Source organism: Sprattus sprattus (genome assembly GCF_963457725.1).
Source record: "Sprattus sprattus genome assembly, chromosome: 13".
NCBI lineage: Eukaryota > Metazoa > Chordata > Actinopteri > Clupeiformes > Clupeidae > Sprattus > Sprattus sprattus.
Window position 1 is genome coordinate 8,860,964 of NC_137911.1, and position 16,775 is coordinate 8,877,738.

The following is a 16,775-nucleotide window of genomic DNA, read 5'->3' on the forward strand; positions in this document are numbered from 1 at the left end:
CTTAGTCTGCCATACTTTCTTTTGAATCTCACGTGTCCTTCAGGGCTCACACAGAGTGGTGCAGTCAGATGATCAGGACGGGGTCAAAGCATCGAGTAGGAGTACCCCTCCCTCTATTCCACTGCTCGTACCTCCAGCTCGCTCACACGCCAGGGCCTCCATCTGGCTCTCCTCCAGCTGTGCATCCAGCAGCTTGGTCTCCAGCATCTTCTCTCTCAGCGCTAGTTTGTCCTGAAGCTGCAGAGTCCAAGCCGATAGAGAGAGAGAGAGAGAGAGGGAATGAGCATGAGAAAAAGAAAGAGAATGAAAATAGATGGCAGGGAGAGAGAACGACACAGAAGGAGAGAGCAGCAAAATCTCCACCACTTAAATCATCCTCACGCCTGTCGGTGCTCAATGACCAAATAAATAAATAAATATGAACAAGAAAAAGAGCAAGAGCTTGAGTCAACTGAGTGCAAAGAGTGATCCGGCCAGGCTTTGCATTCTGTGTCAGTGCTGCGAGCTGAATCACAGACTCAAACTTGTAGCTGAGCCACAGTCCTATCCATTACTTTATTTTCTGGATTACCGATAAGAAAAAAATATAACAATAATACCAAAAATACAATAAAATAAAGGAAAAAAAACAACCATGGGGGTCCTCCATAAATCTAGCCTAGAGTGATATTTTACTGGCGTTAATGATAGATTTAACCTCCTGTCTAGAATATTTAGCTCGGCGTCTGTGTCTTTTTCTCCCCCTTAACACTTTGAAAACATGCTTCAGTGTGAGTCCTCTCAAGGCTCTGCCAGGACAAACATGCTCTTGGGACGTGTTCCTGCCTTTCTGTCAGGATTCACAGCCACTTGCGAAGCCCAGGGCATCAATTACGCTGGTTTTCAGTGTGCGGCCCCTGCGGGAAAGCCAGAGACGCCTCACGGGTAGCAGCAGTGCGACAGGGAGATGTCCAGACCAAACAGCGGAACATCCATATTATTCATCCAGGCGACCATTTTCTTTTCAAACATACAGTGTTCAATGTAAATGTTTTTCGGGTGTGCCTGGAGGTCTCTTTTGATGGTTTGTGGGTAGCATTTAGGGGGAAAGAGAGTGGCGAAGCTGTTTAAGGTTGACGAAATGGAGCGTGTTTGAAAATGAGGAAATATTTCACCCTAGGATGAAAACTGAGAGGCCTTTTATTTTTAATACAGTGTCAGGATGGGCTGCGTTTTATAAGTGAATTGTAGGTTACGAATCCATCGTTAATGGAGAAAAAAATGAAATAAAAACATCTTAAGATCACAATGAGGAAAATGTATTATTGAAACTTCCTGTTGACACTGTTGCCATGGCTACCCTCTTCAATTGCGGTCCTCACACCAGTGTTCTCAACTGATTACGAGATGAACCCCATTGCAAGCTAAATACACACTCTGACCTGAGACCAGACTTCATGACAGAACATGCTCAATCCTACCGAAGGTCTTTGGAAGAGTATCATGGAGGCAGAACAGCAACTATGCTTGCCATATAAGTGGCTTTTTCCTATGTGAAAACCAGGGGCCGTATTCACAAATAATCTTAGGGCTAAAAGTAGCTCATAAGTGGCGAATTTAGGAGAAACTCCTAAAAATAATGGGCGTGTCAGTCTTAAATTTAGGACTCCTATTTTGTTTTACTAAGAGCAATTCACAAAGTATTTTATCCCTAAAAGTAGCACCTAAGTCTAAGACAGCTTAAAACTCCTCATGAGGACTTATTCACAAAAAAATCGTAAGATGGCTGCAGCCGTCTTGGAATTGATAAAAGACATTGCTTAAACCGTGAAGGTATTAATATTGTCGTAGAATTAGCGCGGGATGCAATGACACCTTTAAACAACGATGTGTCCCGAAGTGAAATGTTTGGAAACATAAAGATAGCCTATTTGGCTTCGCGGAAAACGCAAATGACGACACTGGGAATCATCAGTCAGCCGTTTAATTAATCAACTATCAACGCACGTCGCACTGTAGACCCCACATCATCCAACAGTTTATCCAGTTGCCTTTGGACAATCGCCTATTACACAAGATCAAAGTAAATTCCATGGCGATCGCAGGAATGTCCAGTGACGGGACACACATTACAATAATTGCCCCATCAAAAGATGAGGACGTTTTCGTCCACCGTGGCCTGGATGTACCGATGACTCGTGCATTTCAACGGAGAGCGGTCTGCAGCAGGTTTTTGAGAACTTACCAGCTGGATGCCGCTGGGGTGACAGTGGCTATTGGTCCTGGGATCAGTAGGCTTTCGCTTAGGCTACGTTTCACGTTCGTTTCGCTTTGATCAATTAAGATTGGAGGGCTTGAAGGGCCGTATGTGCTGATATTTGAAGTGGTCAAGGGCTGGAAATATAATAGCCTAACAGTTTGCTGGGTGCTTTAATTATTACTGCCTTGATTACATGCAATTGCCATATTTTATATTGATCGCTTTCTATTTCTCTTAACGTGCAAAGTGTCATTCCTGTTGGATCCACAAACTTTTCATCATGCGTGTGCATTCTGTTAACTGCACTGTCCATAACTATTTAATATGACTTAATTTGAAGCCTAGGTTATTCTCTTATTTTCAGTTGATATAGTGGGATTGTTAGAGGGACGTCACAAATGAGTTTTTAAATGAGAGAGCCTGTCAACAACGAATCACCGTCCTCACCCCTTCTAAACTCGTGCATGAAAATCGACGTCATCCATAGCAACGGTGCTTTTATCTTAAGCTTAGGAGTTTGTATTATCCTTAGTATGAGTAGGTCTCAGAGGCGTTGTGAATCACTTTTTTCAGAAATTACTCCTACGTAAAATGTTTTAGCGCGAGTTAGGAGCACTCTTAGTGGTAAGATAAAAAGGTTTGTGAATACGGCCCCAGATAAGCAGATTTCTTTCATTGCAATTCGCTAAAACAAAAAGGCCAGAAGAATACAAAGCCAAAGTTCTAAACGTCTGTTTAGTTAAAGCTGATATGGCAGAGAGGAATATCAGTTGTGTTTGGAGTAGATCCTTTCTTTGAGAGGGTATGTGTACACTTTTGAAATCACAATTCCAGCCTAAACTGTCTTTGTACCATTCAATAATAAAAAAGGTCTTCACAAATCCAGTAATCTGGAACTAAAAGTATAGCTACACTGACATTCTCTTACAAACAGTGAAAACACACACACACACACACACACACACACACACACACACACACACACACACACACACACACACACACACACACACACACACACACACACACACGTATTTGGTTAAAGCTGCAGATAGCACATACGTTTTGGGATTAAACCTGTGATCCACTTCAACAGGGACATTCGACTCCCTCATACAGTATTTACCTTCTTATTGAGGTCTCGGAGAGAATCCAGCTCTTTGAGCAAGAAGGCGATGTTCTTCTCTTTGTCCACGGCCGGGACGTGCCGCGCAGAGTCACCTGAACTGACAACTTTCAAGCTCAGCGGGTCCTCCGAGGAGCCCCTGAAGTTCAAAAAGACACAAACTTCATTACACTAGCTGCCATATTAAAGCCCAGACCGAAGCAATACAAATGAATCCTGCTCACGTCTCGGCATGCGTTTATCTAATACACAAGGGATGCAATTTCACTCTTTCCCTGCATATTACAGTGCCTTATTTACTTTGTAATATCAGGCAAATCATACAGTTGACCTTTAAGGTAATATTGAGGTATTACTGAAGTGTATTGCAGGGTAAATTACTTCCCTCTTGTAGCCAGGAATTTGATTCATTTCTTATTAAAAGATATGTAGAGAATGCAAAGGCTCATATATTTATCGGAGGACTCTTGGGGGCTTTGCAGGGTTATCTCATTTCAACTAACTTACAATGGACAGGGACCACTGGGAGTTTCTATTGGTGTTAAAATAGACATGTGACATTTGTGACACAGTTTTCCAGCATGACTGCAAGGGCCAGGTTAGACTAGATTAAGCTGTTTGATTCTTACTTTGCAACAGCGCTCTTGTAAAATATGGGCTAGTTAGATAAATAAACAGGGGATTTTTGTTTCACAATATTTACTTGGAATAATATAATACCAAGTCATTTGTATACATTCTATAAATAAACATAGGACTCAGCCCATATGTTTTAATGCATTTTTATTTAATTATTTCAAGAATAATGTAGGGGATTCTCTCATGTGGGGGCTATAACTCCATTTGGAATGCACTGAGATTATTTACTGATAGATTTATTGGTGAACAAATAATAAAATGCTTTGTCAAATGGGGCTTGCTGATGTGTTTTTATAACGTCATATTAGTTTCCACAGGTTATTTTTGGGCAGTTAACTATAAGCCTTTGTGGCAATGTAATTTTATGGGGATCCTAAAATCTCAAATCAGCTGGTGTGCAATGACAAATGCAAGTAGCCAAGAACAGGCAGGTCAGGACATGCTGGTCTTTTTATGAAACTATCCCTTCTTTCTCTGATTAAAGCATCTTTGATATTTATTTTAAATTTGCACTTGGAAAGAAGGATCTGTGTGCAGGCTAAGGCTAACCTGCAGGGAGGCGCTGCACTAGGCACCTCCAGCATACAGGCGGTGTGTCTGTGGAGAGAGCTCCCACTGTGGCCCTCTGGGCTGGGCGGACCCGGGACCTCTGGAGTCCCAACCCTGGGAGTAGAGGGCCCGTCCTGGTCCATGGGTCTGCCAGAGTCTGGGGACCTGTCCCTGGGGAGGGGAGAGGACGCTCTGCCCGAGGGCTGTGGAGGTTTGGGTGGTGGAGGAGGTACTGTAGAGTGAATGAAATGATGACGTTGTGAGGAAGAATGCTTGAAGCAAGGGATCATGTATAGTCCATCTGTCAAGCGGTCCATCAGAAAAATAAATCCCAACAGGAGGAACAGGGCTGGTATTGACCTGAAGGGATTTATTTTTCAAGAATAATAAATAAATGTTCCCATGTTTATACAGTTACTTGCCAAAATGATGAAAGACATTTCTCCAAAATATCTATTTTCTAATGATTTTGTTGCCATTTTGCGGCTTTCTTTAAGAGAAAAAAAAGGTTATTCACGCAAATACAACTTTAAAGTTTCAGGGACTTCAAATAACAGTGAATTTTGTGAACAGTGAACAGACTACTTGAAGAATGATATGGAAGATGTAAATCAGAAGCACAAAACCTGTCGTCAATGGCAGCAGTCATTATTCATTTTCAGCATTCAGTCATTATCAAGAAATAAAAGACCTCCGAATGTTGGGATGGCCCATTCAAGTGATTCAAGTGACTTTCCCAATATCCTAAAATGCTGATCATCGACAACACTGAAAAATGTCCAGTGAAGAGTCAATAGCCCTGTGAAACAATATCACTATATGTGGTTCAGAGGAGAGAGAGAAAAATGAATAAAGGAAATGTGTGTGAGCCACACGTGGTGGGGGACATTTTTGGGATAGCTGGTGTGCGCATTCCCCTTGAACTCCGTCAGCCAAGCTTTTTGAAATTTTCCAAAGGGGGTGGTGGGGTGTCTGCCTGAGGACTGAGTGTGAGGTGCCCACGGTGACCGGACGGCCAGATTTAAGCACCGCTTGAAAAAGAAACAATACAGTCTTTCCCCTCAGCGATAAAAAAAGGCATTATGGAGAAGAGGAAAAAAAAGAACGAAGGAACAAGAGCTTGTCTAAATCACTCTGTCATCAATGCAATTCAAGTTGAGTTCAAATTCAAACATGGAACGGTTCTGAATAAAGCATTGCTGCTTCAAAAGAAAAACTGAGAAAAAAGGGCAGAAAAGAGTGATAAAGGAGGGAGAGATATTTGCGTTAATAAGTGCAATGTGGCAGCAGGGCCCACAGCAGCACGGCCACCTCCATGTCCAAAAGCACAGGCTTAGCTCTGACAATAACGTCGCCAGAAAGGTCAGGGTTTGAAGTCGAGATCGGGGAGGTCTGCCTCCTAGCTTTGTTGCTAAGGCCTTGCTCTCGGGATTGTTGGCAGAGACAGTTATTAGTATTCCCCCGGAAGAGCCACCAGTGCAAACACCAAATTCAAACCATGAATAATAACGTGAAAAGCGCTTATATAACCCCCCCCCACACCACCACCCCCACCCTCCTTTGTCACACTGCAAATATGCGACTTTTCGGATACATTGTCCCCCTTTAACCTGGGTTCTCTGCTTTCATTTTTTCCTTGAGCTCCGCTCTCACAAAGGTAACTAGCGACCCCCCTCCCCTCCATCCCTCTTCTTCATCTATTCCCTCTCCTCCTCCTCCTCCTCCGATGTGAGAGTGTGTGTTTAAACTAGTGTTTTCCACACAAATGCAATGAGCCAGCATGTAAGCTTTTAGCGTGGAGAGGCCGACCTTTCCTATGAAAAAAAAAAAAAGCAAACGGGGACCATCTCTTTCCAGGCTCCTCGGGAAGAAAACAAAAATGAATAAATAGAAAGCAGGGGGATGTCTGATGTGATAAAAACAGAGCAAGAACTGAAGGTGTATCTGCATGGAGCAACTTGAGACAAAAACCTATTAACAGTTTGTACTCCTCCCTCAACTAAACACCTCTGCCCTCTGCTTCTGCTGGTCTCCAAATGTGAGAGTGAATAAAAACCCTCTATAAAACACACTTCAGTGTCATTAGGTGTCATTAAAACCTGTTTGGCTAGTGGCAGCTTGGAGTGCTTCTGGAACATTGCCCCCGCCCCCCCTAAATGTGTATTTGAGTGGAAGAGATGAATGTATTTACATATCAGGAGCGTTTGGAGAAGGGCAGGTAAATACCGTGTTTAGCTCTCATTGTTATTCCTATCAGTTTATCAAAGCAGTGACGGCGGAGGCTTTTCCGTCAGGACCAAGGTGCGGTTATTAGGCACGGGGAGTACCACAGAGGATGCCGGTGATTTACACGTGTAAATAATTGTTTAGGTATCTAAGCATTTAGACAACAGTACGCGGGGTAAACAAGCAGCCACTTTTACAAAAATCTTCATCCATTTACACAGTGCCAAAAAGCGATGGAGGAAAACATACAGACATGTGTACAGACACATGTGTTTACACACACACACACACACACACACACACACACACACACGCACGCACGCACGCACGCACGCACGCACACACGCACGCACACACGCACACACGCACACACGCACGCATGCACGCACGCACGCACACACGCACACACGCACACACACACACACGCTGAAACAAACAGGCTGTGTTGATTGGAATACAAGGTGCTAACAACAGTACCCAGTAAAAACCAAACAAAAAACAAACAAAAAGAGTGCATCTTCATTGTACCACAGAAAAATGTTTATTAGACTGAATTAGCTAAATCTGCAAGCAAATATGAAATGGAATTGCCTACCAGCTGACAAAAAGATTAAAACCACCTCAAAAACTTGCTCTAATTATTCCAGAGTCTGAGAAAAAGAATTAACTTGGAAGTGCCTTACCCTGTGGTAGATCTTTATCAAACACCGCCAATGTACTTTGAGATGGTTCCGATAACGAGGGGGACTTAGGGAGGCTGAAACCAGACAACACATGGTGCAAAGTTGGAAAAAAGGAGGAAACTGATTACACGGATAACCCCTGTTGATGCTCTGATCATATTAAACTGGATGTTTACTGGCTATATAGTTGAGGCTATGATCTTTAACATTTTCTGTAGTTAACACATGCTCCGAATGCCTTAAATTAGGTGACATAACATAACAGATTTAAACACAGACCCAGCAGAGTGGAATGTGTTGTATGGGATTGTTAATGTATTCATCACAGAAGAAAATGCAATGTGTTCCATGATGAAATGTGGTGCGACACTTGACATTCAGATTTCAATTATACACCATTGATATCAAGTGTGTATAGGAAGAAGTATAATTGCAGCAAATGATGTGGTGCAGTCCGTACATTTTAATAGTAATGGTGCATATACATTGCTTTGAAGGGGTCCGGTGATATGAGCAGCATCTGTATTCCACAGGGTTTAAAGGACCCAAATAGGAAATGGTCTAAAGCTAAGATCATAGGGACAGATGTAGTAGGCCTCTGTTTGGCCTGCCTCTTAAATGACCTTTATCTGTCAGCGAGCAGTTTCCTCGAGGCAGGAATCACAGGCACAAGAGAAAATCCTGTGTCCGCAGGGAGCTGCCTGCCCGCTATGACTATTATAGTCAGCCTCATGACATGTATGTATGAATTGGACCGCAATTTACCAACATCGAAGCGATGTTTTTAAAAATCAATCCTAGAGTGCTTACATGTCTATGGCATGGGTTTTGTGTGCTCTATCAGTGTGCTTAAAATATTAACTGGCAATATGATGACTGGGTTCATAATATGTGAGTGAAAGTTGTCAAGGTTTGAGTGCAACCAGTGGAGGGTTTAGGGTTTGCGACATTCACTATGTGCAAGACATAACTTGAACTCGTACGTAATTTAGACCTGTATTCCACTCGAGATGAACAAATTGAATCACCAGCTGGTTTTTAAACATTGTAACAACGCTTTCGCATTCAGACAAACACTCCCAACAAAGAGATCATTACTACTGTGCAATCACCAGCCTTGTGACACACACTAACAAACACACTCATATTAAAAAAAGGGAAATCATTCTTAATTGTTACATGTGGGTATAAGCCTTCCACAAACAGTGGGAGAGAGAGAGAGAAGTGAGAAAGAAATAGTCGAACTGAAGCATCTTTACCCAAGTTGTGCTGTGGTCTCCACACTGTGGGTCCTTATTGGGGAGGGTAGCCTTTGTTTCAGTTCCACATTGACTTTAGGATTAGCTGAAAATAAATGGGAAGGGGGGAGGGGGTAGGTGTGATTAATTTCACAGAAAAGGGAGAAAAAATGCTTTTCATCACTGGCAGTCACTCTCTACACAGACTCAGAAAGGTTAGTATTAATTATATCCTGTCAATATGATCTTGGGGTTAGTTGGGTAGATGAATGATCTTTAATAACCTCTAGAGAGTGGCGTGAAGGGGGGAACGCGAGATAGAGAGAGAGAGAAAGAAAAAAATCTGGGCAGCTTTAATTTGCAGGTTGAGCATCGTGCTTTAGGTATAATCTCATCCCTCCCTTTTTCTTTTGTGCGGCGTTCACTTGAACGCACCAAGCCGTGGTAAATGAGGAGGGGACTAATGAACGACGGCAATTAACAAACTATAATCCTGCCTTGCGATCATTCTAATGCTTTTAGCCATCAGGAAAGTAAACAGCCGTTTAATGCTGCACAAGCCCGTATCTGATCCCGCGGCAGGAACAGCCAATTAAAGTTTAGTTCCTCAGGTGTCATTTAATGATGGCAGGGGGGATAACGCGGGCCGTAAATGCAAGTTAATTCATAAGCAAGCAACAAATAGATGGGTGGCAATTAAGAGGAAAACACTGACATTCAGAGGATGAAGGGGTTGGGGAGAAGCCTGTTGCTCTGGGTTAGTGCTGAAGGCACGTGCAGTGAAGGGCTACCCCCTAGTGGTGAAGCCGTCGAGACAGAGGACGTTCTGCTTACAAGAGCTCTCCTCTGTGCTCTCTCTTTTCTTTTCTCCTCTCCTTTGCTCACTCGATCAGGGAGCCATCTGGCATGCATAGGCTGGATTACCAGGGGTATATCCACTCTAGACACTCCTGGGTCTTTGCTATGGAAACTGTGCATTCAGCCATCTACTTACATTATGCTATCAAGACACACGTTGTAAAATGGGGTGCGAAGGGGAAAAACAGATCTTTATTCTCATTCTCAAGTTTGTATTCACTTGGTCAAGGATGAAGCACTCTCTCCTTTCCTCAATTTGAGTGCTCATCCTTAGTGCCCTATCATCCTTAAATGTGGAGGGAGACAAAAAAATATCATTATTTTGCATAACTGCATGTGTGCGTGTGAATGTTAGAGAGGAAGACAAAAATATACATAGTAAATCTGTTTAAGTGTAACAGCGAGATGAACAGATAGAAAGAAAAAAAGAAAAGGAAAGAGCTAAAGAAGGAAAAACACACACACAGACAGAAGTGTCAGTTAGTGTCTGTGACAGCGATGGACAGCAAGCCAAAGAGTGTGAAAGAGTGTGATAAACGAGAGGAGTGGGAGTAAGTAGGAGAGGGAAAAAGCAAAGAAAGCAAAGAGAAAAGAGAGGTCAGAAAGGGAGAGATGGTGAGAGAAAAGAGAAAGAGTGAGGGAGGTAAAGGAGGGTATAAACACATTAGAGAGGACAATGGACACAATGGAAAACAGAGATAATTGAGGGAGGAATGATCGAGAGTAAGAGAGAGAAAACAAAAAAGGAGAAAACAAATTTGAAGAAGGACAGAGAGGGAGGGTAGAAGAGAAAGGCAGAAGCAGAGAGTAAGAGAGATAAAGAGAGTGAAAGAGAGAGTAAGAGAGAAAAAGAGAGCGTGAGAGAGAGAGAGCACGAGAGAGTGAGAGAGAGATAGAGAGAGAGAGAGAGACCTCTTGGGAGGCTCGGCGTGAGGCGGGTGGCTGACCCTGGGGGCAGATGCCAGTAGAGCGTTATCCCTGCGTTGTACGCCAGCACACACCGCACACACACTGCGCGCACACACACCGTGCGCACGCTATTCAGCCACGACACAGCAAGCCGCGAACTGACAACTGGCTTTTTGTGGGAGAAACCGCGGGGTACCATTAATCCTAGTTATAGACTCCAAGCGCGGGCTAGCCTTTTTTTATCCATTTTCTGTTGGAGGGGAGGTGCAGAAGCCGTTTGAGTTAGTAGGTATGGCTCAGGAGATTGGTAATCCTTTAACTCGAACAGGAGAAAAGTAGCTTTGCGGAGGGAGAATAGAAAAACATAGAGCATACAAACCTGACCTTTCGATATTCTCATAATTTTCTGCCAGGCGCATGCTGAGAGGTGCAATGAAAAGGGCGCTTTGCCAAATAAGATGTGATTGATTTGCTGACTGACACAGTTTCTGCTGTGAATTTCCAGAAAAAGACCCACTGAAATTAGTATTTTCCAATAATCCCATATTACAAAGCAGGAATGCATATCCTTAGTTTTAATAAGAGTTTGAATTCATTTTGCAAGATCGGTCCTGGAATTGTAGAAAAATGATTAAAAGCTCAATTTTTCTTAGAATCTGACTGATTTCTCAGGGAAAAGCACATGAGGAGGTCGTATAGCGTGGAACTATGTGAAGTCAGCCTCTGCCTTTAGTTTACAGACAGCTGGTTGACCCCTGTTTACTACCCAAAATGATGAATGGCAACAATGAGACAACTATGAATGACTAAGAGTCCAAATCCCATTTCCCAGACCTGAAAAAATATCAGAATGAACATGAGGGTGCCTGTGCGTGTCTGTCTGTGTAGATGTGCAGATATGCTGAAGCTAGACAGATTACAATGATTTATGCGTGAGACCACTGGCTAATTTCTGATCCCTTAAGAAAAAACATAATTATACATGTAGCTGGGAGGGCAAAGTACAAAATACAGAAAAAGAAAAAGCACTCATACATTTTTTGTTTCATATCTCATTAGAAATAATTTTGAGAGCATAAATACGAACATGCTGGCAAAGCATCTTGAGAATTATTTACTGCTGTGGAGAATAAAAGATACATCAAAACGATGTAAGAGAAACGAGAGGGGGGAGAAAGAGAAATAAAAATACCAGCCTGTGGTTCCTAAAGCCACTTTATCCCTCATTTCAAACTTTTCTCACTTTTCTTTGTCCTTCATTGCCTTCCCTGTGATCTTCATTTTCTTGCCTTGTAGACTTTGAGCTAATTGCCTCAGTGGGCTACTTATTATTCATGTACAATTATTGCAGCGTAATGTCTTTAAATCCTTTTAAATGACCATTCATGCGTCGCATTCATTGAGAATGCCTTTGATGTCCATCAAAGATGGAATTCTTCAAAAAGAAATATCTAAGCCCAATTTCCCTCAAACCAATACGGGTTTTGCATTCGCCCCCAATATAAACTCAATTCCATTAATTTTTTAAGCTGCGTTTAATACATTTTTTTCCGTGGCAAAAAAGTTTCCAGATTTCACAGGCTGTCATTTGTATTCCAGCTGACTTTATGAATATTAATGGCAGTGTTATCCTGATTAAATGGGCTTCATGCAAAATCCCCGTGAATCCGCCAGCTCTGCCTTCACATCTTCCCGATTCTTTATGAATTTTGATACGGACATTAATCTTGAGAGAAACTTAAAGGTTTAATTGTGCAGCATGCTTGCGGTTTTTCCCCGTGAAAATGCCAAGATCAATTTATCTCATGTGTGTAAACAGATGACTTACATGGGATGGAACACTGTTGCACCTGGGAGGGGTGGGGGAGGGAGTGGTGCCTGCTGTTAAATTTTGATTGTCACGGGCTGTTGTACAACACCGAACGGACTTGACTTTGAAGGGATCAAAAGATTTTGTGTCCGTGTTCCTCCCTTTCCATAAAACCATTAAAGGATACTGTTGTATTCCTCAATAAACAGATCAATGGCCTTACCAAATCAAACATTATTTTCCTTTCAGTCATGCATGAGGTGATCACTGTTAATTTTCGAGAATACTCACGATCCTACAAGATGACTCAGATCATCACACTCCTCTGAGAAGCGTTATGATTGCAGGCCCTCATCTCTGCCCAACAACTTGAGCTCCTTTACATTTTAGTTAAGGCCTAACACTATAACACGTCTTAATGTCATCTAAAAATCCTTTCTCAGTGGAGAATATTTTCTCTGTGCATATTTTGAAGCTGATTTTGTGGTCTGGTGTCCCAGCACCTAAAAGACCAGGCCTATCCCTCCATGTACATCTATATAGCATTATGGCCTTTAAGAACTAGGCAAGATGGGGAACAAATGAATAGTTGAAGCAATGTGTAATATCTGATTCTGAGGAAATGAATCTCTCCCCCTTTGAGGCCGAAGTGTTCAGCTGAACCTTTAAAGATTCACGGCAAGGTAGGAGGAAAGTGAGGCCACTAGTGGAAAAGAAGAAGAAATAGAGAAAAGGAAGAGAAAAAAAGAATGACCCTATTCACTAACGTACACACTAATTGAACCTTTGAACATTTCTGAGGCTGCTGAACTTTGCACACCAGCCGACTCCATATTACAGAACACACCGAAACTGTCAAAATATAAAGAGGGAGTCAGAAATAATGGCCATTTCACAGACCTTTTGGAGTACAAATATTGATCCGAGCACATAGAACATTAACCACCTCTAAAAGATAAATGAGGAAAAGGAGTGAGGTGGACTGTGGATTAAGACATCAAAGCAGAGACTCAATGGAGCCACAGAGGGACTCAAATCAGCTTGACTTGATCTTCAAGCCGCCCACAAAAAGAATAGGCTCTTTTTGTTTCACAGAGCCCATCAATCAATTAAACCACCTCACATTCAAGCTGGGGAGAGCATTCTTCAGGGGCCCATATTTAGCAAGCCATCCAGGGCACTTGGTCTTCCCTAAAAAAAGTTGTCTCACCTGTTTTGCCAGGTTTGTTTCTTTGATTGGTTGTTGGCTAAGGGGGTCAGCTATAGTGAACAGGTTGACGCTGGTTATGGAGTGACACCATGATGAGTCGCTGGTGCTCCCATCCATCTTCTCAAACTTGAAGACTTTATCTCTTTGCACACTAAGGAGAGCATCCAAACAGCCTTGGTATTCAGCAGCTGAAAGTGATTGATTACATTTCTCCTATGCAACCGTCCACCTACCCATCTTAGCTTTAGAGACTGCTGATTAATCCTGCAGAATAGGCGGCAATGGTTAATCAATGGGCATTATTCGACGAAACCCTGAAGTTGAGGAAAGCTCAGAGAGTGCTCATAAGGCACGTTGAGTTTTTCCCTGTGATTGAAATCCCAGATGGAGGAGGTGGATGATGAGATCTCGTCCTTTCTGAGACTTAATCTCGGCATAGTCGCCGGGCAGTAATTGAATTGAGGCTGGGGAGGGGAGTGTGGGGGGGTCGCAGTGGCTGGGTGTGAGTGGAGGAGGGAGAAGCAAGGTGGGGGGGTCCAGATGCCCATGATGGATCCATCCATGGGGTCGTCTTCTGGGCCAGGACGCACTGATCCTGCTGTATTAAGCACTCGGGTTTGGTGGAACGACCTGTGAAATCGACCGGGATGAGTGGCTCTTTTTCCAAAGATCCATCTAATTTGGGAGAGAAGAACTGGGGAGCCATCCACTAAAGCAAGTGAAGGAGCCCCACATTTCTTATGCAGGCGAGAGCCGCATGCTGAATATATATATATAATAAGTCGGCAAGCGACCCTTCTCCGACTCTCTACTCCACACTTGTAGGCCTTACGCTATGAAGCCTGACAGATCACATATGCAGATCTACCATTGTCTTTTCTGAGAAAAACCGTCTGGGACAGTGTAGCATCATTTAAGAAAAGACAATGTTGTTCAATATCTAAAGGGTCTTTTGTTAAAGTAAAGTAAGTCAATTTGTAAATGTTTTTAAAGAACCACCTACTCATTTGTTCATCATAGCAAACAAGGGAATGTGTAACACTGTCTAATAATAAGCAATAGGCTAATATAATATGGGATAAAAGGATAAAAGATCAGTGTATAGAGCAAGGGCACATAAAACATACTCTGAAGTTTACACTGCTCTTCATTCCATTCATATGTACTCATCCTCAAAGCAAAGCAGTCTCAACTCTCAAAAGTCAACCACGGGCGTACAATACATCACAACCACAAAAGTCCACTGTGACAGGCTTGTTTGAATTCTAATACTGTTGGACGAACAGGGACAAATCGTCCTTATCGGCTAAGCTAACAAGTGAGCAAATACGGCACAGATAATCTGATATATAATTAACGTCACTCACATCACATACGCTTATTTGAATTACACAGCATATAATTACATCCTAGGTCTGGACATTAACAGTAGCGCCCTCTCTCTGACTATAAGGATGAATAATGATATCAGTTGTCAGATGATAACTTTTCCAGGGGGAAATCTGACAAGGAACCCATCGTAACGGTTAAGTAACTATTTCTGCCTTCCATTTACAGAAGGATACTGAACAGAACTGGTGCCTATGGACGGAAGTACATGGTGTTCTCTCCTATTCACTGTGGCAGTCAGAGTGGTCTCACATATTTGTCTACATCTCACCGAAATGATTGCACAGCTAGAGGTTGATACTGATAGAGTGAAGCCGGCCTTATTGTAATGTTTTACACAACCCGTGGCTGATAGAGACACTGTCGGAAAGCACACAGCAGCCATTTAAAGATGTGAAGGTATGCCCCGAGTGGTCAACTGCCAAAGCAAGACTTACGGCTCGAAAGACAAACACAAGCCAACCTCACTGACACCGTGTGAGCCTGATACTGAACTGTGTCAATAACTGGAATAGGAAAAGCAAATTTAACAAGTGAAGGGGACAGGAAAAAAAGCCTGCAGGTCTGATTTAAGAAATGTTTAATGATCTAATTTTGTTGATGGTGAAACACTTAACAGGCCAACTTATTTGTTTAATGGCCTTTCTGATGCCTAGCGTGAAAATCTCAATGATCCTTTTCCCTCCCCTCCTCCCTCCACCATAAGTAACCTCTAATTTTTCAGAGCAAATAACCTCTAAGCTGAGATTTGCATTCATACACATTTGGGGGAGAGAGAGCAAAAGAGGCACGTTATTTGAGAATGAGCTTAATATGGCGCTGCCTGAGGGCTTGGATCAGTTGAAATTGTGTTTCTTTTTCGATTTTTCACGGGGCACACTAGCACATCGTTAAACTTACTCTGGACCTCGAGGAGACTCTGTGTAGCAGCCTACTCCATGTTCCAAACACCACCCACTGTTTTTCATCGAATATCAAAACAAGACCAGAAAAAGCTTTCGATACACACCGTCACCCTAAATAATGACAACGTCGTCAAAATGTTAAAAGCTTGATTTGTGGTGAGTGGGTGGCCGGACGAGAGAACAATATAATTAACGTTAAGAGAAGGAGTGATACCGGACCTAAACAAAGGGAGCCTGTGAGAGAGGGTGATTGTGAAACCTATACTAGGTAACGTCTTGAGCTCTGGGCTGTTATTAGTCACTCCTCGGAGCTCCTCGATGAGTGGGGTGGGGCACTTGGGCAGGAGTCATCCGCAGGTCAGCTGGCTCTTGTGTGAGAGACCTGTGCTGCCAAAGGCTTCACCTCTCACTCACCTCGACTCAGCCGGGAAACCTACGGCCGGGCGCCAGTAGTTTCGTCAACAAACCTCACACACACACATGCACACGCACGCACCTCACCTCAATATGCTTCTCCAGAGTGGCGCCTATGATCATTAAAAAAATACTAGGAGGTGGAAAGTTGTCATTTCATTCTGATACGAATTTTTTTTATGAAATAACAAAACTAATATAAGACGTAATATTATAAATGATGCCATTACTAAAGCTGTGAGCATAAATGTAATATTCTTTATTTGACAGCCCAACATCTTTCTTTCTGAAACCTTAAACTGCTATAAACAAATAGGGTGGTTTAAAACAAAATAAACAAGAAGCAGACAATGAATGGGAATCGTGAGAGACTGAGTTTCAAAACTGAATCAATATTTTATGTTTGGTATTTATTTAAAGACACGCACTTAACTGTACACCTTCAAGAGTTTGCAATTTTACAAGTGATATTCTTTTCTTGAACCCTTGCCAATAAAACCCTTTAGTGGATCTAGATGGTAAGCACTTCCGGGACAAGAGGGCCTGAACTCTACCGACCCCAGAGTGGCTTACTCTCTGT

At 42.6% G+C, this 16,775-nt stretch overlaps 1 protein-coding gene across 1 annotated transcript in view; it reads right to left on the reverse strand.

The window, feature by feature from the left end:
* The window catches only part of mipol1 (mirror-image polydactyly 1), a gene marked incomplete at its 5' end in the record, with an annotated part of 54,365 nt that overhangs the window by 31,764 nt on the left and 5,826 nt on the right, over positions 1–16,775 (reverse strand). Inside the window, 5 exons of the mRNA XM_080850155.1 lie at positions 132–237; positions 3,366–3,504; positions 4,554–4,785; positions 7,463–7,536; positions 8,722–8,806. Coding sequence (XP_080706281.1) covers positions 132–237; positions 3,366–3,504; positions 4,554–4,785; positions 7,463–7,536; positions 8,722–8,806 — 636 coding nt within the window. The remainder of the gene's footprint in view (positions 1–131; positions 238–3,365; positions 3,505–4,553; positions 4,786–7,462; positions 7,537–8,721; positions 8,807–16,775) is intronic.